General features: G+C 44.9%; 1 protein-coding gene across 1 annotated transcript in view; it reads left to right on the top strand.

Moving 5' to 3' along the window:
* The first annotated feature begins 2,677 nt into the window (after positions 1–2,677).
* Positions 2,678–23,591, top strand: part of LOC115137737 (roundabout homolog 1-like) — a 416,524-nt gene continuing 395,610 nt past the window's right edge. Inside the window, exon 1 of the mRNA XM_065024289.1 lies at positions 2,678–3,546. Coding sequence (XP_064880361.1) covers positions 3,405–3,546 — 142 coding nt within the window. The 5' untranslated portion in view covers positions 2,678–3,404. The remainder of the gene's footprint in view (positions 3,547–23,591) is intronic.

Below are 23,591 nucleotides of genomic sequence, written 5' to 3'. Positions count from 1 at the left end.
AGGAGAGTCATTGGGAGATCGACTCTCTGCTTGTAAAGGAGAGTCGTTGGAACGGAATCTGCTTGTAAGGATATCTGCTTGTAAGGGGGAGTTATTAGGAGAACGACTCTCTGCTTGTAAAGGAGAGTCATTGGGAGAATGACTCTCTGATTGTAAAGGAGAGTGATTGGGAGATCGACTCTCTGTTTGTAAAGGAGAGTCATTGGGAGATCGACTCTCTGTTTGTAAAGGAGAGTCATTGGGAGATCGACTCTCTGCTTGTAAAGGAGAGTCATTGGACGAACGGATATCTGCTTGTAAGGGGGAGTTATTAGGAGAACGACTCTCTGTTTGTAAAGGAGAGTCATTGGGAGATCGACTCTCTGTTTGTAAAGGAGAGTTATTAGGAGAACGACTCTCTCTTTGTAAAGGAGAGTCATTGGGAGATCGACTCTCTGTTTGTAAAGGAGAATCATTGGGAGATCGACTCTCTGTTTGTAAAGGAGAGTCATTGGGAGATCGACTCTCTGTTTGTAAAGGAGAGTTATTAGGAGAACGACTCTCTCTTTGTAAAGGAGAGTCATTGGGAGATCGACTCTCTGTTTGTAAAGGAGAGTCATTGGGAGATCGACTCTCTGCTTGTAAAGGAGAGTCGTTGGACGAACGGATATCTGCTTGTAAGGGGGAGTTATTAGGAGAACGACTCTCTGCTTGTAAAGGAGAGTCATTGGGAGAACAACTCTCTGCTTGTAAAGGAGAGTTATTAGGAGAACGACTCTCTGTTTGTAAAGGGGAGTCATTGGGAGATCGACTCTGTTTGTAAAGGAGAGTTATTAGGCGAACGACTCTCTGCTTGTAAAGGAGAGTCATTGGTCACTGATATACCTGGGATTCAAACTGTCCATTCCAACAGTACTTCTACTTTCTAGATTGCCTTTGACTTTTCACCTACAGTTAACTTTGTTCCACTTCAAGTGATTGCATTAACTGCGCCATTGACTGTGAAGAGGGTGTGACTGCATGGAGTTCTGGAGGGCTGTGAGCGTTGCAAACGCCTGCGCTCTATCTGTACCTTCTCTGCACTAGTAATCATTCCCAAGGCCTAATCATTACAGGCTAGTTCTAATCAGAGCTTTATCAGAGTTTAATGTACAGGGGTTAATTATATCAGCAGGAGAGCAGCCCCTCAGGACCAGAACATGGTTACCTGGCTGACCAATAGGAACACTGTCGTTAGGCACTCTGTTATTCACACAACTCATGAGGAAGGACACTGTCGTTGGGGGGGGTAGCTGCTGACACCTCCAGTCTCCCATGTTCCCCTGCTCTCACCTGCCTCCTGACAGACCGGGCCGCCGGAGGAAACAAGTGGTGTAACTCAAAACCCACAGTTGCTGAGCACGCTTTGTAATGAAATATACTGTGAGTGTGTGTGTGTGTGTGTGTGTGTGTGTGTGTGTGTGTGAAACATATTCAAGGAAAAGCTCTTACAGCTTATGCGTGTTGTGTTACGTTTGTTCACACCCTTTCTGGCTATTTGTAGGTCACCTCTTCTCCATAGTGTCACTGCCAGACTGACAGAAGTAGAACCAGTTTTGTGGTGCACATGGTTGCCTGTCTGCCTGTCTTCCTGTCTGCCTGTGAGCCTGTCTGCCTGCCTGTGAGCCTGTCTTCCTGTCTGTCTGCCTGTGAGCCTGTCTTCCTGTCTGTCTGTCTGCCTGTGAGCCTGTATTCCTGTCTGTCTGCCTGTCCGCCTGTCTGCATGCCTGTCAGCCTGTCTGCATGCCTGTCAGCCTGTCTTCCTGTCTGTCTGTCTGCCTGTGAGCCTGTCTTCCTGTCTGTCTGCCTGTGAGCCTGTCTTCCGGTCTGCCTGACCGCCTGTCTTCCTGTCTCCCTGTAAGCCTGTCTTCCTGTCTGCCTGCCTGTCAGCCTGTCTGCATGCCTGTCAGCCTGTCTTCCTGTCTGTCTGTCTGCCTGTGAGCCTGTCTTCCTGTCTGTCTGCCTGTCCGCCTGTCTGCATGCCTGTCAGCCTGTCTTCCTGTCTGTCTGTCTGTCTGCCTGTGAGCCTGTCTTCCTGTCTGTCTGCCTGTGAGCCTGTCTTCCTGTCTGCCTGCCTGTCAGCCTGTCTTCCTGTCTGCATGCCTGCGAGCCTGTCTTCCTGTCTGCTCCTGTCTGCATGCCTGTCAGCCTGTCTTCCTGTCTGTCTGCCTGTCAGCCTGTCTTCCTGTCTGCATGCCTGTCAGCCTGTCTTCCTGTCTGCCTGTGTGTACAGGTGTGTCGGGTAGGACGGCAAGCTGCTGCAGGAGATGTTTGCTCTCAGAGAGCACTGGATTAATCTGCTTGTGAGAACACACACACACACACACACACACACACACACACACACACACACACACACACACACACGCACACACACACACAGGTCATAGTTGTAGATAGATGGAGGATAATCCAGACGGAGAGCATCACAGAACAAACGACAGGACAAGAGATTCAGCACTTGTGAAATATCCATTCACAGCCCCCGCTCTAGTCTCTCTCTCTTTCTCTCTCTCTCTCTCTCTCTCTCTCTCTCTCTCTCTCTCTCTCTCTCTCCCTCCCTGTCTTTCTTTCTCTCCCTCCCTCCTTTCCTCTCTCTGTTACTCGTGGTGGTTCTCCCTCCCTCAGAGTCTCTGTTTGCAGTGTCAAGGCTGCTGTGTTGAGAATGCTCTCTCTCTCTCTCATGTATTTCTTATATTCATATCAACACTGTCTCCTGTGATGTAAGACGAGGTGGGTGCTGTACGGAGGGGGAGGAGGGACACACAGACTGTTAGCCGTGGCCAGTAACTGCCTGAGAAAGAGCTGTCGGATCAATTGATGTGTCACTATCACTGTCACCGGACCTGACCGTCGCCGAAGTGTCTCTGCTCTGCTACTGCTCTCAGCAACTTGTACATAGCAAGAGGAAAACACTTCTCTCCAGCACTCCATGGGAAGTGTCTCCGGTGAAGCTGAGCCTATAAGCATTTCAGCAGGACTCCAATAAATACTCCACCAACTCTGAGAGGCAGAGAAAGAAGAGGAAGAGAGAAGACGGATAGAAAAAAGCGGGATCAATATTTCAGAGCATAGCTGCAGAAATCCAGGCTTTAATCTGCCTGTGTGCCCATGCTGGAATTATAGTCTGCCTCCCCAGCCACCTCGCCTCCCCAGCCAACTCGCCAACACTGCTGCTGCCTTCAAAGGAATCAGTCCAGTCCTGCAGGAAGAGGGGGGCTGTCAAGGTTGGCTGTGGATGGTGTGACCTGGGCTGAAACTGTGAAGGAGGAGGAGGAAGGGGAGGCGGTGTTGTTGTTGTACTCTGGACCCCCCCCAGCTGTGTGTGATATGAGAGAACCAGGCACGTCTCTCCCTTCGGCCCTCTGCTCTGTTCTCTAACACCAATGAGATCTGTGGAGGCAGGCATGGCTGCAAGGCGGATGCCCCTGCTGCTGCTGCTGCTGGAGGTGCTGAATGGAGCATGTATGCCAGGGGATGGACAGGGGCGGTACAAGAGTGGCTGGAGGTGGAAAGGTGACAGGACCCGTGAGTAACCCCTCCTCCTCCAGCTCCCAAAACTACTACACTCCCTCTCTCTGTATCTCTCTTTCCCTCTGTCTGTCGCACACCCTCCCATGCACATCTCTCTCCCTCTTTTGATACATTTTTCTCTCTCTCTTTGATATCAGTTTGATGAAGTTGAGCTCTAAGCTTCGTGTTCATTCAGACGTGTCGTCTCCGTCCTCTGCTGACAGACAGCTGCAAATGGGAGGCAAATCATTTATCAGTGAAAAGATGAAAGAACTGGCATTACCTGCCAGGCTTAGAATAGCAATGTGTGTGGTTCTGAGCTTTGTTAGCAGTTATTTAACTTTGTTATGACTACTTCTAGACATACTTTACCCTCACTCTCTTAATCTCGCTCACTCTAATTTTCTCTCCACCTCTCTCCTACTGTATTTCCAACATGACTATTTCTCAGCCACTCCATCTCAGACAGTCATTAGTTGATCAGTGTTGAGTTGTTAAAAGCTGTTGAGCGAGGCCCGACTGGCAATTTCCTTCCTAGTAAAAAGCTGAGTGTCTCTCTTCAGGCGTGAGTGCATTATAGATGCTGAGATGTGGTCTGTCTGGAGGGAGGGAGGGAGGGACGGAGGGAGGGAGGGAGGGAGAGACCCCAGTAATGAGCAGGGAGAGCTATGGTTCACTGTGGCTACCAGCACTGTCTGTCCCCCAGCTTTTAGACTGCAAGGCTAATGTGATTGTTTGGCATGCGATCGCTGTTTGACACTGAGCGATGAACTGGCAGAGAGTGTCCCTAACTGTCCTGTCCCCTTCTGGAGGTTGAAGGGAGATAGAGAAGCCTTGATACTGTTCCAAGATTAAATGACTGACTGTGAAACGTACAAAGTCATGTAAGGTCTTCTGTCTTCTCCAAGGAGACCAGGTCAGTGTGTTTTAGCATCACTAGACAAGGCACACTTTTTAGTTACTTGTCTGAGCTTGTAAAATGTGAGTTTTTCCCCTCCAAAGTATTGGCACTGGTTTCTCTCTGTATTTAAGGAAACATTTTCTTTATTTTATGTACAGTTGAAGTCAGAGGTTTACATACACCTTAGCCAAATACATTTAAACTCAGTTTTTCACAATTCCTGACGTTTAATCCTAGTAAAAATGCCCTGTTTTAGGTCAGTTAGGATCACCACTTTATTTTAAGAATGTGAAATGTCAGAATAATAGTTGAGAGAATGATTTATTTCAGCTTTTATTTATTTCATCACATTCCCAGTGGGTCAGAAGTTTACATACACTCAATTAGTACTTGGTAGCATTATGTTTCAAATGTTTCAGGTAGCCTTCCACAAGCTTCCCACAATAAGTTGGGGGTATTTTGGCCCATTCCTCCTAACAGAGCTGGTGTAACTGAGTCAGGTTTGTAGGCCTCCTTGCTCGCACACGCTTTTTCAGTTCTGCCCACACATTTTCTATAGGATTGAGGTCAGGGCTTTGTGATGGCCACTCCAATATCTTGACTTTGTTGTTCTTAAGCCATTTTGCCACAACTTTGGAAGTATGCTTGTGGTCATTGTCCATTTGGAAGACCCATTTGCGACCAAGCTTTAACTTCCTGACTGATGTCTTTAAATGTTGCTTCAAAATATCCACTTATTTTTCCTCCCTCGTGATGCCATCTATTTTGTGAAGTGCACCAGTCACTCCTGCAGCAAAGCACCCCCACAACATGATGCTGCCACCCCGTGCTTCACGGTTGGGATGGTGTTTGCAATGATCGTTGTTGGAAGGATGGTCGGACCAAGATGCAGCGTGGGGTAGGTTAATGATTTTTTATTTATGATAACCGGCACAAAACAAGAAAGAGTAACAAACGAAACGTACAGCTTTGTAGGGCTAAAAAGCAACAATATAAAATCAAGATCCCACAAACAACAGGTGGAAAAAGGCTGCCTAAATATGATCCCCAATCAGAGACAACGATAGACACCTGCCTCTGATAGGGAACCATACCAGGCCAACATAGAAAATAAAAAACTAGACTACCCACCCTAGTCACACCCTGACCTAACCAAAGTAAAAGGTTCTCTAAGGTCAGGGCGTGACAGTGTTCTTCGGCTTGCAAGCTTCCCCCTTTTTCCTCCAAACATAACAATGGTCATGATGGCCAAACAATTCTATTTGTTTTCATACGATCTTTGTCCCCAACCGTAGTCTGGCTTTTTTATGGCGGTTTTGGAGCAGTGGCTTCTTCCTTGCTGAGTGGCCTTTCAGGTTATGTTGAAATAGGACATTTTTACTGTGGATATAGATACTTCTGTACATGTTTCCTCCAGCATCTTCACAAGGTCCTTTGCTGTTGTTCTGGGACTGATTTGCACTTTTCGCACCAAAGTACATTCATCTCTAGAAGACAGAACGCGTCACCTTCCTGAGCGGTAAGACGGCTGCATAGTCCCATGGTGTTTATACTTGCGTACTATTGTTTGTACAGATGAACGTGGTACCCTCATCCATTTGGAAATTGCCCCCAAGGATGAACCAAAACTTGTGGAGGACTACAATTGTTTTATGAGATGTTGGTTGATTTCTTTTGATTTTCCCATGATGTCAAGCAAAGAGGCACTGAGTTTGAAAATAGGCCTTGAAACACACAAAGTAGATGTCCTACCCGACTTGCCAAAACTAAAGTTTGTTAACGAGAAATTTGTGGAGTGGTTGAAAAACGGGTTTTAATGACTCCAATCTATGTGTATGTGTCACAACTTCCGCCGATGTCGGCTCCTCTCCTTGTTCGGCGGTCGACGTCACCGGCTTTCTTTCCACCGCCGCTCCCTTTTTCATGTATCCATTTGTTTTGTCTTGTTCCCTGCACACCTGGTTTTCATTCCCCAATCAATCTACATGTATTTATTCCTCTGTTCCCCATCATGTTCTTTGTGTAAGATTGTTTGTGTTACGTGTGTGTTGTTGACGCGGCTGACGGCTTGTTTTTTCTGTGTTATTTTTCACGAAGATGTCTATTGTTAAACTTTATTCTTGTGACTGTTTTGCGCGTTTTTCACTTTTGCCTAAATAAAGTGTGCGCCTGTTCACAAATCTCTGCTCTCCTGCACCTGACTTCGCTACCAGTACGCACACATCTGACAGTATGTCAACTTCAGACTTCAACTGTACCTTGCTGATGACTTCTTGGTATGGTTCCAGTCCTGAAGTGTTGTGTTTCATGTCAGGTCAGTCAGTCCACCCTGTCTGATGGCCCAGTCACTAGGGCTAAGAGCTGCTGTGAGTCTGCAGTTTGGAGATGTGTTAGCTGTCATGTGGTTGGAAGTAATGGGGTTTCACTTTTCATTCTGCAGGAGTTATTTCTGTCTGAGTGGCTCACAGTCCCTAACACCTCTCCTGTGATTTCATCATGAGAAAATAGTTTTTGCTGTAGCTGTAAAACCAAGATTTTGTTCAAAAGTAAATTCTCACAGGTTCTGTCTTTCACTTCACACACACACACACACACACACACACACACACACACTAAAAGTAGGTGTACATTCTCTCTGCCAGTCAAAGCTATTGGTACCATGTGGGTTTTATAGTAGTAAATTAGGGACCCTGGTCTTGTCTGGTGTGATTTGTCAGTCTGTGTTTCATATCTTACCTGACCCCTCACCTCTCTGACCAGAGACAGAAGACAATCAAACACCTCTCACTGACCTGAGACAGAAGAGAATCACACACCGATGAATATTAATACACATGTGCAAGACTAATTCTGCTAACTCCCATCGTAAAAAGTACAGATGCCTGCAGTTGGGGATTGCAACAATGTACTGAGAAGGGCTGGCCTATGTTTCATGCCAATGTTTAAAGTTTCACTGTGTTCTGTTGTCGCTACACGCTTAAATATTGACATCTCTATAGGTAACTGCAATAACCATGGTCCTGCAGAATGTCTTTCAGTGTCCATGGGTTTGTGTCTCTTCATCATTTAGTAGCTGGATGTGTAAAGATATACATGAATAAACGTTCCATTTGGCAGTGCCCTGTGAAAGACGGCGGTAATGATATGCATGAGCACAGCTTGCCCATAAAAGTGATAATGTCATTCGAGAAACTCAGCCATTATTACCTGGGAGTAAATCTTCTCTGACTGGGCAGAGAGGAGCTCTCAGCTGGCAGGGCAAGGCACACACACACACACACACACTATAGCAGATACACACACACACACACACACACACACACACACACACACACACAAACAGGCACACACACACACGGACAAACAGGCACACACACTGCAGGCCTGGACCCAGAGTGCGCTGGAGGCCAGGAAGCAAGAGAATGTTAGTGTGTGTGTGATAAATAAAACACAGCTTTGTTTCTAGTGACTGAGTTGTCTCCTCTTGTTCTGTTCCACAGTAGATTGCTATTCCACACATTTTGCCATGAGGCTAAGAGAACATTTAGCAGTTTGAAAGCTAATTTCTTGTAATTCAAAAAAAGAAATCATGGCTTATGGTGTGTTCATATGCTATCTGGGGGGCCCGACCTTCAGAGGGATGAGTGCTATAGGCTGCATCCTATGGAGAAGGGAGAGAGGACGTCTTTGTTTCCACAGCAGGGCTATTTCTACTGCGTGACACCACCTCATCCCTGTGATGGACCAGCCAGATTAGGGGATTTAGAGCAGATTTACACTGTTCTTTCCCACCATGCGGCGGCAGGGTAGCCTAGTGGTTAGAGCGTTGGACTAGTAACCGGAAGGTTGCAAGTTCAAACCCCCGAGCTGACAAGGTACAAATCTGTCTTTCTGCCCCTGAACAGGCAGTTAACCCACTTTTCCCAGGCCGTCATTGAAAATAAGAATTTGTTCTTAACTGACTTACCTAGTTAAATAACGGTAAAAAATAATAATAATGCCAATAAGAGACAGATATACCTGTCTGGCCTGGCGAGCACTCCAAGGAGGAGGAGGGATAGAGAGGAGGGATAGAGGAGGAGAGATAGAGAAAGAGTCTTATGAAAGTCAACTGATTTACCACAGATGGGAATTGCTTTTTACGAGGAAGAGAAGCAGAGTTGAGGAATGGAGCCTGTGTGGCTTTTATGAGCTGATATCTCTCCTCTCCCCTTTCTTCCTACAGGGAGGGTTAACATTCTGCTAAAGGACTGAGAGATAATTGCTATAAGCTGGAGTGGACTCTTCTCTTGGTTTATGACACCTGTTGTGAAGGGTGCTGGGTCCTCCAGACTGGCCTCTTCAATGGTGAAAGCTGGGCTGGACAGTGCTTTGTGTTGCTGCTGTTGTGTTGCTGCTGTTGTGTGTGTGTGTGTGTGTGTGTGTGTGTGTGTGTGTGTGTGTGTGTGTGTGTGTGTGTGTGTGTGTGTGTGTGGGTGCGGGTGTGTGCGGGTGCGGGTGAAAATTGAGCCTTGACAGCCTGGCTCAGCAGGCAGTGAAATGTTTCTCCAAGGACATTTATCCAGGTCAGTATGAGACTCTGACACTTGTCCACTATCAGACATGTCCGTGTCACATTGCTACTGCTTGATGTTAGTGATGCTCTTTCAATAGACTTTTAAATAGACACCCTCTGTTCAATTAGCTGGATATGTATCCAATTCAACCCCATCACAGTATACGTACCAGATACATTATATTTTACATTATTATTATTTTGTCCATCAATGCCTTACATACACTCTATAAGACACAGGTAGACAACCCTGTTCCTGGAGTGACGCAGCTACTGCAGGATTTGTTCCAACTAAATCAAATCAAATTGTATTTGTCACATGCACTGAATACAACAGGTGTAGACCTTACTGTGAAATGCATACTTACAAGCTCTTAATCAACAACGCAGTTTTAAGAAAATAGAGTTAAGAAACGATTTACTAAATTGACAGGGGGTACCGGTACCGGGTCATTTGATTAATTGTTCAGCAATCTTATGGATTGAGGATAGAAGCTGTTAAGGAGCCTTTTGGACTATCCGGTACCACTTGCCGTGCGGTAGCAGTGAGAACAATCCATTACTTGGGTGACTAGAGTCTTTGATCATTTTTTGGGCCTTCTTCTGACACCGCCTAGTATATAGGTCCTGGATGGCAGGAAGCTTGGCCATAGTGATGTGAGCACTACCCTCTACAGCGCCTCACGGTCGGATGCTGAGCAGTTGCCATACTAGGTAGTGATGCAATCAATCAGGATGTTCTAGATGGTTCAGCTGTAGAACTTTTTGAGGATCTGAGGACCCATGCCAAATCTTTTCAGTCTCTTGAGGGGGACAATGCGTTGTTGTTCCCTCTTCACAACTTTCTTGGTGTTTTTGGACCATGATAGTTTGTTGGTGATGTGGACACCAAGGAACTTGAAACTCTCGACCTGCTTCACTTCAGCCCCATCGATGTTAATAGAAGCGTGTTCGGCCCTCCTTTTCCTGTAGTCTGCGATCATCTACTTTTTCTTGCTCACGTTGAGGGAGAGGTTGTTGTCCTGGCATCACACTGCCAGATCTCTGACCTCCTCCCTATAGGTTGTCTCATCGTTGTCGGTGATCAGGCCTAACACTGTTGTGTCGTCAGCAAACTTAATGATGGTGTTGGAGTCAAGCTTGGCCACTCAGTCATGGGTGAATAGGGAGCGCAGGAGGGGACTAAGCATGCACACCATATGGGCCCCAGTGTTGAGGATCAGCGTGACAGATGTGTTGTTGCCTACACTTACCACCTGGGGGCAGCCTGTCAGGTAGTCCAGGATCCAGTTTCAGAGGTAAAAGTTTAGTCCCAGGGTCCTTAGCTTAGTGATGAGCTTGGTGGGCGCTATGGTGTTGAACGCTGAGCTGTAGTCAATGAACAGCATTCTCACATATGTGTTCCTTTTGTCCAGGTGGGAAAGGGCAGTGTGGAGTGCGATTGAGATTTTGTCATCTGTGGGTCTGTTGGGGCGTTATGCAAAATGGAGTGGTTCTAAGGTTTCCGGGAGGATGTTGTTGATGTGAGTCATGACCAGCCTTTCAAAGCACTTCATGGCTACTGACGTGAGTGCTACGGGGCGGTAGTCTTTTAGGCAGGTTACCTTCACTTCCTTGGGCACAGGGACTATGGTGGTCTGCCTCAAGGATATAGGTATTACAGACTCGGTCAGGGAGAGGTTGAAAATGTCAGTGAAGACACTTGCCAGTTGGTCCGTGCATGCTCTGTGTACACGTCCTGGTAATCAGTCTATGAATGTTGCTCACATCGGCTACGGAAAGCGCGATGACACAGTCATCTGGAACAGCTGGTGCTCTCATGCATGCTTCAGTGTTGCTTTCCTTGAAGCGAGCATAAAAGGCATTTAGCCCGTCTGGTAGGCTCGCGTCACTGGGCAGTTTGCGGCTGAGTTTCCTTTTGTAGTCCGTAATAGTTTGCTTTGTGATGGTTCCTCTGAGGGCATAGTGGGATTTCTTATAAGCGTCCGGATTAATGTCCCGCTCCTTGAAAAGCGTCAGCTCTAGCCTTTAGCTCGGTGTGGATGTTGCCTGTAAACCATGGCTTCTGGTTGGGATATGTATGTATGGTCACTGTGGAAACAGTGACGTTAATGTACTTATTGATGAAGCCGGTGACTGAGGTGGTATACTCAATGTCATTGGCTGAAACCCGGAACATATTCTAGTCTGTGCTAGCAAAACAGTTGTGTAGCTTAGCATCCGCGTCATCTGAACACTTAGTTTAGTTTTTGCTTGTAATCAGGAGGATATAATTATAGTTAGATTTTACAAATAGAGGGTGAGGGAAAGCTTTGTATATGGAGTAAATGTTGTCTAGATTCTTTTTTCCTCTTGTTGCACATGTGACATGCTGGTGGAAATGAGGTAAAACAGATTTAAGTTTGCCTGCACTGAAGTCCCCCGCCACTAGCAGCTCCACTTCTGGATGAGCATTTTCTTGATTGCTTATGGCTTTATACACCTCAATGAGTGCGGTCTTAGTGCCAGTGTAGGTGTTAAATAGATGACTCTCTAGGTAGATAGTGTGTACTACAGCTTATCATGAGGTACTCTACCTCAAGTGAGTAATACCTCAAGACTACCTTAATATTAGACATTGTGTACCAGCTGTCCACCACAAATACACACACACCACCACCCCTCATCTTACCGGACTAGGTACCACACCTGACCAACCAAGCTAATTGATCAGTTCAGTGATTGCCTAAATTCAACACCTGGTCTTCCAAGTCAGTTGAATCAAAAACATAAAGTGCCTTTGGCACTCCAGGACCAGGACTATTTAACAACATTATCAAATGGCACTGCCATACTATATACAGTGGGGCAAAAAAGTATTTAATCAGCCACCAATTGTGCAAGTTCTCCCACTTAAAAAGATGAGAGAGGCCTGTAATTTTCATCATAGGTACACTTCAACTATGACAGACAAAATGAGAAACAAAATCCAGAAAATCACATTGTAGGATTTTTAATGAATTTATTTGCAAATTATGGTGGAAAATAAGTATTTGGTCACCTACAGACCTGTAACTTCTTCTTTAAGAGGCTCCTTTGTCCTCCACTCGTTACCTGTATTAATGGCACCTGTTTGAACTTGTTATCAGTATAAAAGACACATGTCCACAACCTCAAACAGTCACACTCCAAACTCCACTATGGCCAAGACCAAAGAGCTGTCAAAAGACACCAGAAACAAAATTGTAGACCTGCACCAGGCTGGGAAGACTGAATCTGCAATAGGTAAGCAGCTTGGTTTGAAGAAATCAACTGTGGGAGCAATTATTAGGAAATGGAAGACATACAAGACCACTGATAATCTCCCTCAATCTGGGGCTCCACGCAAGATCTCACCCCGTGGGGTCAAAATGATCACAAGAACGGTGAGCAAAAATCCCAGAACCACACGGGGGGACCTAGTGAATGAGCTGCAGAGAGCTGGGACCAAAGTAACAAAGCCTACCATCAGTAACACACTACGCCGCCAGGGACTCAAATCCTGCAGTGCCAGACGTGTCCCCCTGCTTAAGCCAGTACATGTCCAGGCCCGTCTGAAGTTTGCTAGAGAGCATTTGGATGATCCAGAAGAAGATTGGGAGAATGTCATATGGTCAGATGAAACCAAAATATAACTTTTTGGTAAAAACTCAACTCGTCATGTTTGGAGGACAAAGAATGCTGAGTTGCATCCAAAGAACACCATACCTACTGTGAAGCATGGGGGTGGAAACATCATGCTTTGGGGCTGTTTTTCTGCAACGGGACCAGGACGACTGATCCATGTAAAGGAAAGAATGAATGGGGCCATGTATCGTGAGATTTTGAGTGAAAACCTCCTTCCATCAGCAAGGGCATTGAAGATGAAACGTGGCTGGGTCTTTCAGCATGACAATGATCCCGAACACACCGCCCGGGCAACGAAGGAGTGGCTTCGTAAGAAGCATTTCAAGGTCCTGGAGTGGCCTAGCCAGTCTCCAGATCTCAACCCCATAGAAAATCTTTGGAGGGAGTTGAAATTCCGTGTTGCCCAGCAACAGCCCCAAAACATCACTGCTCTAGAGGAGATCTGCATGGAGGAATGGGCCAAAATACCAGCAACAGTGTGTGAAAATCTTGTGAAGACTTACAGAAAATGTTTGACCTCTGTCATTGCCAACAAAGGGTATATAACAAAGTTTTGAGATAAACTTTTGTTATTGACCAAATACTTATTTTCCACCATAATTTGCAAATAAATTCATTAAAAACCCAATGTGATTTTCTGGATTTTTTTTTCTCATTTTGTTTGTCATAGTTGAAGTGTACCTATGATGAAATTTACAGGCCTCTCTCATCTTTTTAAGTGGGAGACCTTGCACAATTGGTGGCTGACTAAATACTTTTTTGCCCCACTGTATGACAACATTGATGTATGTATGGGGAAGTTGTATCTGTTGTAGCAGTGTTGGTTAAATAAGAGAGCGATGATGATGAGCTGTGCTCTGAGTGTTGTGGTTGGGTTAGGGTCAGAGGCCAGCTGGGGCTTAGATGTTGGGACCACAGATCCTCTCTTAGTTGCTCTGCTCACAGCCCAGCCCTCAGCCCTGAATCTGGCTGTTATTTTAAAAGGCTGAAGGCCTCTCTTTGTTCGGTGCAGAGGAGCATGCAAAGTAATGACAAATGTTGTACATAGCAATTATCATTGATTGAATCAGTATGATGATCCTCTGTATTTGGAAATAAATTCGTTCTGTTCTGCCAATGGCTCACACACACACACTCATGTACTCTCTCGCACACACACACACATGTACTCTCTCGCACACACACACACACAAACAGGCACACACACACACGCACACACACACAGGCACACAGGCACACACACACACAAAGGCACACACACAGTGACTAATACAGCTGGTAATTAGAATTGGGAACCAGATGCTTTCTATATTTTCCTGTAGAGGTCATATTTCAAGTCCACTGCTTTCTCTCCATTGCCTCCCTCTTTCATACTCTTCTCTTCTCTTCTCTTCTCTTCTCTTCTCTTCTCTTCTCTTCTCTCTCTCTCTCTCTCTCTCTCTCTCTCTCTCTCTCTTGCTCTCTCTCTCTCTCTTTCTCTTTCTCATTCTCTCTCTCTTGCTCTCTCTCTCTCTCTCTCTCTCTCTGTCTCTCTCTCTCTTGCTCTCTCTCTCTCTATCTCTCTCTCCCTCGCTCTCTCTCTCTCTCTCTCCTCAAGGCTCCAGAAGGTTTAAACACTTTTTAATGAGGTAACAATGAGCTGAAAATCTCAATTACTGTACCTCCCACAAGGTCAAAGGGGCGGGCGGTCGAAGGGATGGGTGGACTATCATGGGCCAGGGGTGGAGGAGGGGGGACAGGGTTTGCAGGCATCCATCCTGGTAGATGCTATCTGCATCTTTAATTCACTGCAGTGTACAGAATTGTAGACACCGTATTCCCTCTTTCTCTCTAACTTTGTCCATCCCAATGAACATGTGCAAAAATAAACCTGTATCTAATTGATGCAAGCAGCTCAGAATTAGAGTCTATTTGTATGCGGCTGTTTTGCTTCATATTGTTCATTATAGATTATTGTCTCCGTTTTAATGTTGTTCTGAGAAAGGCTCTTTTGAGTATCAAGGTTTTATTGGGTGGAAAAGGACATTGCGGGTTGTGAATTATGAGAGGAATTGAAACTTTTTTGCCAGGGGAAGTGAAAAAGCAGGTGGACAGCGCAGATCGGACACAGCACATAAACACTAGGCTCTGAAAGGCCTCAGGGCGGAGCTGAAGCTGTGTTTTCTGGGATTCTCAGGAACTCTAGAGGTCAGGGGACATTCAAGGTCTTAAGAGGTTAAAAATCAGATGAGACCGTCCCTTGAAGTTTAAGTCTCTTATTTGTATGCTACTTAGTTTGCTCTGGTGACATCATTTTAAACACTCAGACTAGCAAACATTTGCACACATAAACATTCTGGTTTCCACATCTGGAATCAAACATTATACGTTTCCCGTGACCTATAAAATTCTCTGTGCTTCTTCTCATGCATTTCTCAGTTTCTAACACTAGGGACAGTAGTGGTCTTAACAAAGACCCTGGTGTAGACCTGGGTTTCTGGGACATGGGATACTATTGTCTTTCCGACTGCTGTCAAATTTAGAGTGACTAAAATTAAACTTGAGAGGGAAATATTTTGTGTGAGTAAATAAGAAATGAGCCAGAGTGGTGTCAGATGAGTCGGCTAAAAAGAGCCTAGGTGAACTAGAAAATTAGTTAGAAAAGGGTGATAATGGTATGCTAATGACTGACACTCCCTCTGATTTGAGACTTATTGCAGATGACAGTTGGATATCCTGTGGAGAAACAGTCCTGAACTAATTACCAGAGGCTGGGTGGATGGGGCAGAAGGGCCAGAGTCACAGCTGTGACAGTGATAAACATTCTAACTGACTAGGCTATACCAGTATCATTATCATTACCACCTTATTTCAATCAATTTACATCTATGATGTCTTAGAAGGAATATAACTTGTGACTATTACCATGTACATTTCAACTTTAGTTCATTACATATGCCACAGCTATTTGGGGTCATTACTGTTGAAGAGCAGGCTAAATGTGAACATCTCAGTAGAAGTGTTTGTTCTTCTCCTTAAAAGACAGGATGTCAGTTCTTTCATTACCACTTGAGCTGATGAAGCGCTGAGTTTATCCTCAAATATACCACCATTGCGTGGGCTCTTCAACAGGCCGACAGCAGCTGACAGCAGAGCTCCATCCAACCACACCAAAGCCAGGACAGACTGTTCAGCATCACAGGCACAGTGTGCTGTGGCCCTGCTATGGCCACGGGGCCCTGCAGCGCCATATTTATCCCCTGATGAAGTGATAATTGGTCAGAGAGGCCTCACACCTCCCCTAACCAGAGGACTTTACACTTTACGATAGGCTGTTGTTAACCAACAGTGACACTGCTGGTCACGCTATTTGTCCACATGCATCCCACAGATGTGCCCACGTAGGTTAGACCCAGTGAACCTCTGTGACATGTAACAATATGGATACGGGGCCTGTAACAACCTATTAATTTTGGTCTAGATGTTGACAGTATGGCTTCCTTGTGTTTACTCCAATGGCGTCCTGCGTTGTACAAAGGCCCAGTCTAGCTGTGTGAGAGGGTGCCTGGTGATGTAGTGAACCAGGGAGGTCTGTGCGTCATCAGCCAACCCCTACACTGACACAGCATCTACACACAACATTTCCTCACAACAATCCCCCCTGCTGCCTCGACTATCAGCACCGGCACACTAACCACACTCTTCACACTCACAACAATCCCCCCTGCTGCCTCGACCATCAGCACCGGCACACTAACCACACTCTTCACACTCACAACAATCCCCCTGCTGCCTCGACTATCAGCACCGGCACACTAACCACACTCTTCACACTCACAACAATCCCCCCTGCTGCCTCAACCATCAGCACCGGCACACTAACCACACTCTTCACACTCACAACAATCCCCCCTGCTGCCTCAACCATCAGCACCGGCACACTAACCACACTCTTCACACTCACAACAATCTCCCCTGCTGCCTCGACCATCAGCACCGGCACACTAACCACACTCTTCACACTCACAACATACCATGTTAACTCTGAGTCAGCTATTAGAGTTTTTTGGCCCTGTGCCACACGTCAGGGGAGATATTAAACCCAGCTGTTTCCAAACAACATATAAACAGAGTGGAGAATTTGTTTCCTCTTGAAGTCAATGTGTTCTGACATTACAAAAGGGGAGTACGGGATGAAGAATTCAGTATGGAGCATAGGACACAACCCTAATGATAAACAGTTCTGCATTCTCACCACTACTATCACACCTCGCCTGAGGGTTGTAGTCTAAGGCCTGTCATCATGTGTACATGTTCTTGATTCCTCTCTTTTGTGGTTCCTGATGTTTTCAGAAAGATATTTCTGAAAAAGCCAGTGAGAACACCATGGAGGTAACTCTATATATGATCAAATATGTGGTTTATAAGTACTTGGAATTTCCTGCACTGTGCAGTCTCAATCTATACACACAAAACCATCTCTGACACTGCGATCTGTACAAAAGATGGAGCTGGCTGCAGGGTACTGGAGTGTACTGGAGAGTACTGAAGGGTGCTGGAGTGTACTGGAGAGTACTGAAGGTTGCTGGAGGGTTGCTTTTCAGGGTGCTGAAGGGGGATGGAGGGTGCTGAAGGGGGATGGAGGGTGCTTTTCAGGGTGCTGAAGGGGGATGGAGGGTGCTTTTCAGGGTGCTGAAGGGGGATGGAGGGTGCTGCAGCGAACTGCAGGGTGCTAAGTATAAGTCAGAGTTGCCAGAGAGTGTAGTGGAACCAGAGCCAAATCTGGTGAGGACAACAGTGGTGCTGCGCTGAGGCTAATCATAGTTGATGAAGATTGGCAGTGGAGCTGCAGACTCAAACACAAATTGCCCTCTTTAATTAATCTACTAATTGGAAATCTGGAAAGAGACAAGGCTTCTGTTATTGTGCCCCACTCTCCCTTTGTGTCTTAATTTTGAAAAGAGGCTAAATTAAATGAGGCTTTTGTTTTGGCCAATCTTCCCTGCAGTTGTGTGGCTAATGAAATTACGAGTGTGAATAAAAACAGATTTATGATCATTCAGAGTGCAATCAAAAGCGTGGCACAGGAAGTTGAAATACAAAGGACCAAACAACAAAATGTATTATTTCATGTATTTGTTTGACAAAATCAGCAACACCATACTAGCACAGCTAATGTTGGACTATGTGAAAAAGCATCACCCAATCACATTTGTTCTTCTCTCCATCAGTTGTATGTTCCTCATATATCCATTAGTTGCAGCTCCAGCTGAGAAGCCCCATGTGGTCACCTCTGGAACCAGATGTAATGCTTCATACATATACTGTATTCTTCAGCAGTTTCCCATCATTTTAACAGTGCATTTTTATAAGGCCAAGCTAAGCATGTTTGTCTAGTTCCATGTTATTTTCCTGCTGGCTGTGTGTTCTCTAGTCCCACGGCCACATCCCTAATGCTGCTACCAGACTTGCATGGCGTGGATAATATACTACTGCTGTAGGATAAAAGTGGAAACAGGACTAAAATAGTCCCACACCACATAAAGGCAGTACTGGACATATTAGCACCAGATGTGTAACACCGTGACATGCATTTTCCTCTCCTAAAGCCCTTCTCTTTAAATACATGAATGTAACAAAATGTTGTCTATGTCTCATATGCTATACTGATTTACTGCAACAAAGTATGAAGGATTGCATTAGAGACAGTATGGTGCGTGACCCATTTTGACGCTCTCTACTTTCAAGGACGGCATGGTGATTTTCCTCCAAAAAATGCACTTGATTTGGTTAGTTTTGTCTCGATGTGTTGAGACCTAGCAGATGGTAATGTAATATCCCTCGGCATGTTAGTACTCTGCCTCCATCCAGCCAGTCACCTGCCAGTAATACATTTGGGTGATTCAGTAGGGTGATTCAGAAGGGTGAGCCTGTAGGGTGATTCTGTGGGGTGATTCTGTAGGGTGATTTTGTGGGGTGATTCTCTGGGGTAATTTTGTGGGGTGACTCTGTAGGGTGATTGTGTGGAGTGATTCTGTAGTGTGATTCTATGGGGTGATTCTGAAGGGTGATTATGTAGGGTGATTCTGTACGGTGAATCTGAAGGGTGATTATATAGGGTGGTTCTGTAGGGTCTTTATGTGGGGTGATTCTGTAGGGTGATTCTATGGGGTGATTATGTGGGGTGATTATGTGGGGTGAGTCTGTAGGGTGATTCTGTGGGGTGATTCTGTAGGGTGATTCTATGGGGTGATTATGTGGGGTGATTATGTGGGGTGGGTCTGTAGGGTGATTCTGTGGGGTGATTCTGTAGGGTGATTCTATGGGGTGATTATGGTGGGTGATTATGTGGGATGAGTCTGTAGGGTGATTCTGTGAGGTGATTCTGTAGGGTGATTTTGTGGGGTGATTCTCTGGGGTGATTATGTAGGGTAATTTTGTGGGGTGACTGTAGGGTGACTCTGTGGGGTGATTCTGTGGGGTGATTATGTGGGACGATTATGTGGAGTGATTCTGTCATGTGATTCTATGGGGTGATTCTGAAGGGTGATAATGTAATGGTTATGTAGGGTGGTTCTGTAAGGTCTTTATGTGGGGTTATTCTGTAGGGTGATTCTGTGGGGTGATTTTGTGGGGTGATTCTGTGTGGCTATTGTGTGGAGTGATTCTGTAGTGTGATTCTATGGGGTGATTATGTAGGGTGATTCTCTAGGGTGGTTCTGTAGAGTGGTTCTGTAGGGTCTTTATGTGGGGTGATTCTGTAGGGTTATTCTGTGGGGTGATTATATGGGGTGATTCTGTAGGGTGACAATGTGGGGTGATTGTGCGAGGTGATTCTGTAGGGTGATTCTGTCGGGTGATTCTGTAGGGTGATTATGTGGGGTGATTATTTTGGGTGATTCTATGGGGTGACTTTGTGGGGTGATTGTGTGGAGTGATTCTGTAGGGTGATTTTGTGGGGTGATTCCATAGGGTGATTGTGTAGGGTGATTCTTTGGGGTGATTATGAAGGGTGATTATGTGAGGTGATTCTGTAGGGTGATTCTGTGAGGTGATTGTGTGGCAGAGGGGGAGGGATCTGTGAGGCCTTGATAGGGGTGTGTGGAGAGACCCACTTTGTCTTTTGTTGCATTTCATGCCTTTGTTGAATTTGTGACCTGGCGCCTGGCCCCTGGTCCCCGGCCCCCTGATGACTCACAACTCACATCATGTTTCAAGTTATATCACTGTTCTTTGGTTAACACAAACTATAGGCTGAAGCTTTAGCATCTCCTTCAGATGTTTTGGCTGAAATGTAACCATGGGTGCTGATAATATATGGACTAGGGTTCAGCCATCTTTGTTTATTGGCATCAGGATAAGAGAAGGAAGCAAGCCTTAAGCGTTGGTCCATGGAACAACCTGTATTTATATCTGGGCCAACTGTGTCAGGTTTAATATCAGACAATGATTTCACATAGAGCTGCATCAACCTGAAGATGAATGTCAAGAGTGTCAAATAATTATAATAATTATTTTAATAATTCCTCTCTGTTTTCTCTACTGGTTCTGTGTCTATCTGACACTTGATCCATTGAGAGTGTCTATCTGACACTTGATCCATTGAGAGTGTCTATCTGACACTTGATCCATTGAGAGTGTCTATCTGACACTTGATCTATTGAGAGTGTCTATCTGACACTTGATCCATTGAGAGTGTCTATCTGACACTTGATCCATTGAGAGTGTCTATCTGACACTTGATCCATTGAGAGTGTCTATCTGACACTTGATCCATTGAGAGTGTCTATCTGACACTTGATCTATTGAGAGTGTCTATCTGACACTTGATCCATTGAGAGTGTCTATCTGACACTTGATCCATTGAGAGTGTCTATCTGACACTTGATCCATTGAGAGTGAAAACTGAGATGAGCTTGCCAAGTAATAAAGTGAAACTCAGCGGGTTGCACAAGTGCTGGACAGACACCTGTGGAATAATGGTGATTTTGTCAGGGAAAAGTAGACTGCTATTTAAGGTTCACTAAGACACTAGATGAACACCAGATATGATTTCCATATGAGTTATATGAAATGCATGAATTTCAATGTGTATGAATTTCAGTGTGTATCGTTTTGGGTTCAGTAGTTCAGTAGTATATCATTGAGTAATGATGCTGTCAGAAGAAAATAGCTGCTTGCTAGTTGTATGAATGATAGATATCTCTCTGAAAGCCAGTAGGATTGGACAGGAAATCCCTCTCTGACAATATTATATGGTTAAATGAGTTACAAGGGAAACCGTATGAAACTTTCTGAATAGTTTTATGGCCTATAATTACCCTGACATTAGTCTGAGGGCCCTCTGGCAGCATATCAAGTGAAAACAAGTCTTGATTTGGTCATGTGACAGAGTGAGGTGATCTTATTCTTCAGGTTTACACAGGGTCATATAGTCATCACACATGTTTAGAGTTGAGGGAGGATTGCGGTGTAGTCCTAACATGGGACAACCTCTATTCCATGTAGATGGGTGGAAAGGAGATGTATCGCAACAGAGTCACAGAGATAGAAACTCTTATCCTTAAATGCTTTACCATTGATTCTACCAGTGGATGCAGCTCAAAATAATGTTTGGAACTGAGAAAATGGAATGGCGTCAAACACATGGAAACCATTGGTTTGATGTATTTGATACCATTCCACTGATTCCACTCCAGTCATTACCACGAGCCCGTCCTCCCCAGTTAAGGTGCCACCAACCTCCTGTGCAATCTACGCATTCCATGGGGACAGTGTAAACATCTGATTTATCGGTCAAAGTGGGGAGATACTGAATTCTCACATTGTAAATCTTTCAGGATTACTTTGGAATTTTGACTCCCACTCACTCCTTCCCTCAGGTGAAATAGGTTTATTTTCTCACAACCCTCCAGTTTCGTCAAAATCACTCAATCCATCAAATGTGATTTGTACAGCGTTACTATTTTCTTACCAATACATTCGTCACCCAGTGCTTTACACAATCTAAACTTAAAATCCCTAAATAGTAAACCAAGGAGACAGTGCCAAGGACAAGCTTGTAGGAAGAAACTCTGAAGGGGAATCCCATCCTCCTCTTGCTGGCAAAGAAGATTCATTTTCCTTTTTAGTGAGATAGTGTTGTCTTGAAACACTGATCCATAACTAACTTGTTTTAGCCAAACATGATGAAACCACAAATAATCCACACAGTCATTTGAAGCACTTGTACAGAGCCCAGTGATCTCCTTTCAACGCCACTCTGGGGAAATCAAAGCAATTCCACGGACAAAACGATAACTCTTACCTAACTGTGAACCAATGTTCCCTGCCTAAAGTTAGTCCAGTGAGAGAACTAGTGGCTAGTTGTGTAAGACTGACGATTTAGCCTGTCTCTTTATGGCCCCTTTGTGGTTGCACCATCTATCTGTGGACACGTTGTAGCAGACATCATCAAGGTGTTGGCACAGCCTCTGGTAACTAAGCTACGGTATTGATCCACTCCTACACAGAGAAGATCATTAGAGAAGTTGGCCAGAGGCCTGCCATGTTTTTTTTCAGTCTTCACACAGGCTCATTTTCATCTCCTCTAAACAATGTTGTACAGATTGAGGACGTGAGTTGGTTTATCTGAGGACTCTCATCTGACTGTGAATATTCAGTCTGTGTTCCTCAGATTTGCATACACATGTCCCCCAAACGACAAGCACAGATCTGTGGGAGCGAGAGAAGGTGCAGAGGGAGAGAAAAGTCTGGAGAGGGGTGATAGTGTCTGCTGTGCTGCCTGACTCCAGATCAGATGGTGACTGACATACAAGCAAAACAACTTGTCTGTGTGTTTTCCAACTGGAAATGATGGAGAGGTTCCTAGCAAGTACATGTTTATTGGCCATATTTGAATATTAGTCATTAGGTTTCGGTTCACAGGAATATATGTAGAAATAACCACGGCCTGTGTAAACACTATAAGAGTCATATAATGGGTATACCATTAACTCGGTTACACAAACACCACCAGACCAACAACATTGCTTAATGATTACGTGAGTATTGAAACAATTTTTTCTAGACATTGAAAATATGAACATTGAAATGACATTGTGTTTGACATTATGGTATTGTGGCGTATTAGTCGAGTCATGACAAACAAATGACTTTTCCAGAAAATAAATGTTTATAGACCAACACATTTTGGGAGAGAACTGGGAATGAGAAAGCACACTTGTGGTATAGAGTTGAATTACACTTCTTTGAACAGCCCAGTAATTTGAGTTTGAGGACATGTCTGACACTCACTATGATATTAGCACACACACGGAAGTCTGGTCATCTGTGTTGGCCGACTGCAGTCTATGGAAAGGCTATGCTCCAGTTAAGACCACGATTATCCCGTTAAACTCAAGTCAGGAATTAACATTCATTTGTCTGCCTCAACTAGAATAATGACCAGTTTGTTTTCATTCAAATGTTGAGAGGAGCCACAGTGCAGTTCATGGACAAATACACGTTGACACCATTATTTACCCAGACACTGCCCAATCAACGTAGAGTACATGTGGTGAGTCCTCATTTGTTTGCACCATAACACAGCCTCTCGGAAGTGGGAGATGTTTGTGCCAGCTTCACGTCGTCACATCAGACAGATGAGGTTGTTTTCTCTTACTGCCTAATTAAAAGCTGTAGAGTTCCCCCAGATCCATCGTGGTCTTGACAGCAGCAGCTCCAGGGCATGGAGGTGGTGAGAGGCGGCTGTAGTACACCTATTTTATTTGTATTTTTTTTTTAATCTAACCTTTATTTAAGAACAAATTCTTATTTACAATAACAGGCCTACTCCTGCCAAACCCTAAACCGCATGACGCTGGGCCAATTTAGTGCCGCCCTATTCTTTGTGCAGTCTTTGCTACATGCACACCCTAAAAATGTGTAATTTAGCAGACACTCTTATCCAGAGCGATTTACAGGAGCAATTAGGGTTAA

The sequence above is a fragment of the Oncorhynchus nerka genome, linkage group LG11 (genome assembly GCF_034236695.1).
Source record: "Oncorhynchus nerka isolate Pitt River linkage group LG11, Oner_Uvic_2.0, whole genome shotgun sequence".
NCBI classification, from domain to species: domain Eukaryota; kingdom Metazoa; phylum Chordata; class Actinopteri; order Salmoniformes; family Salmonidae; genus Oncorhynchus; species Oncorhynchus nerka.
The sequence above is the reverse complement of the archived record's forward strand: the minus strand, read 5'-3'. Positions and strand labels throughout refer to the sequence as shown.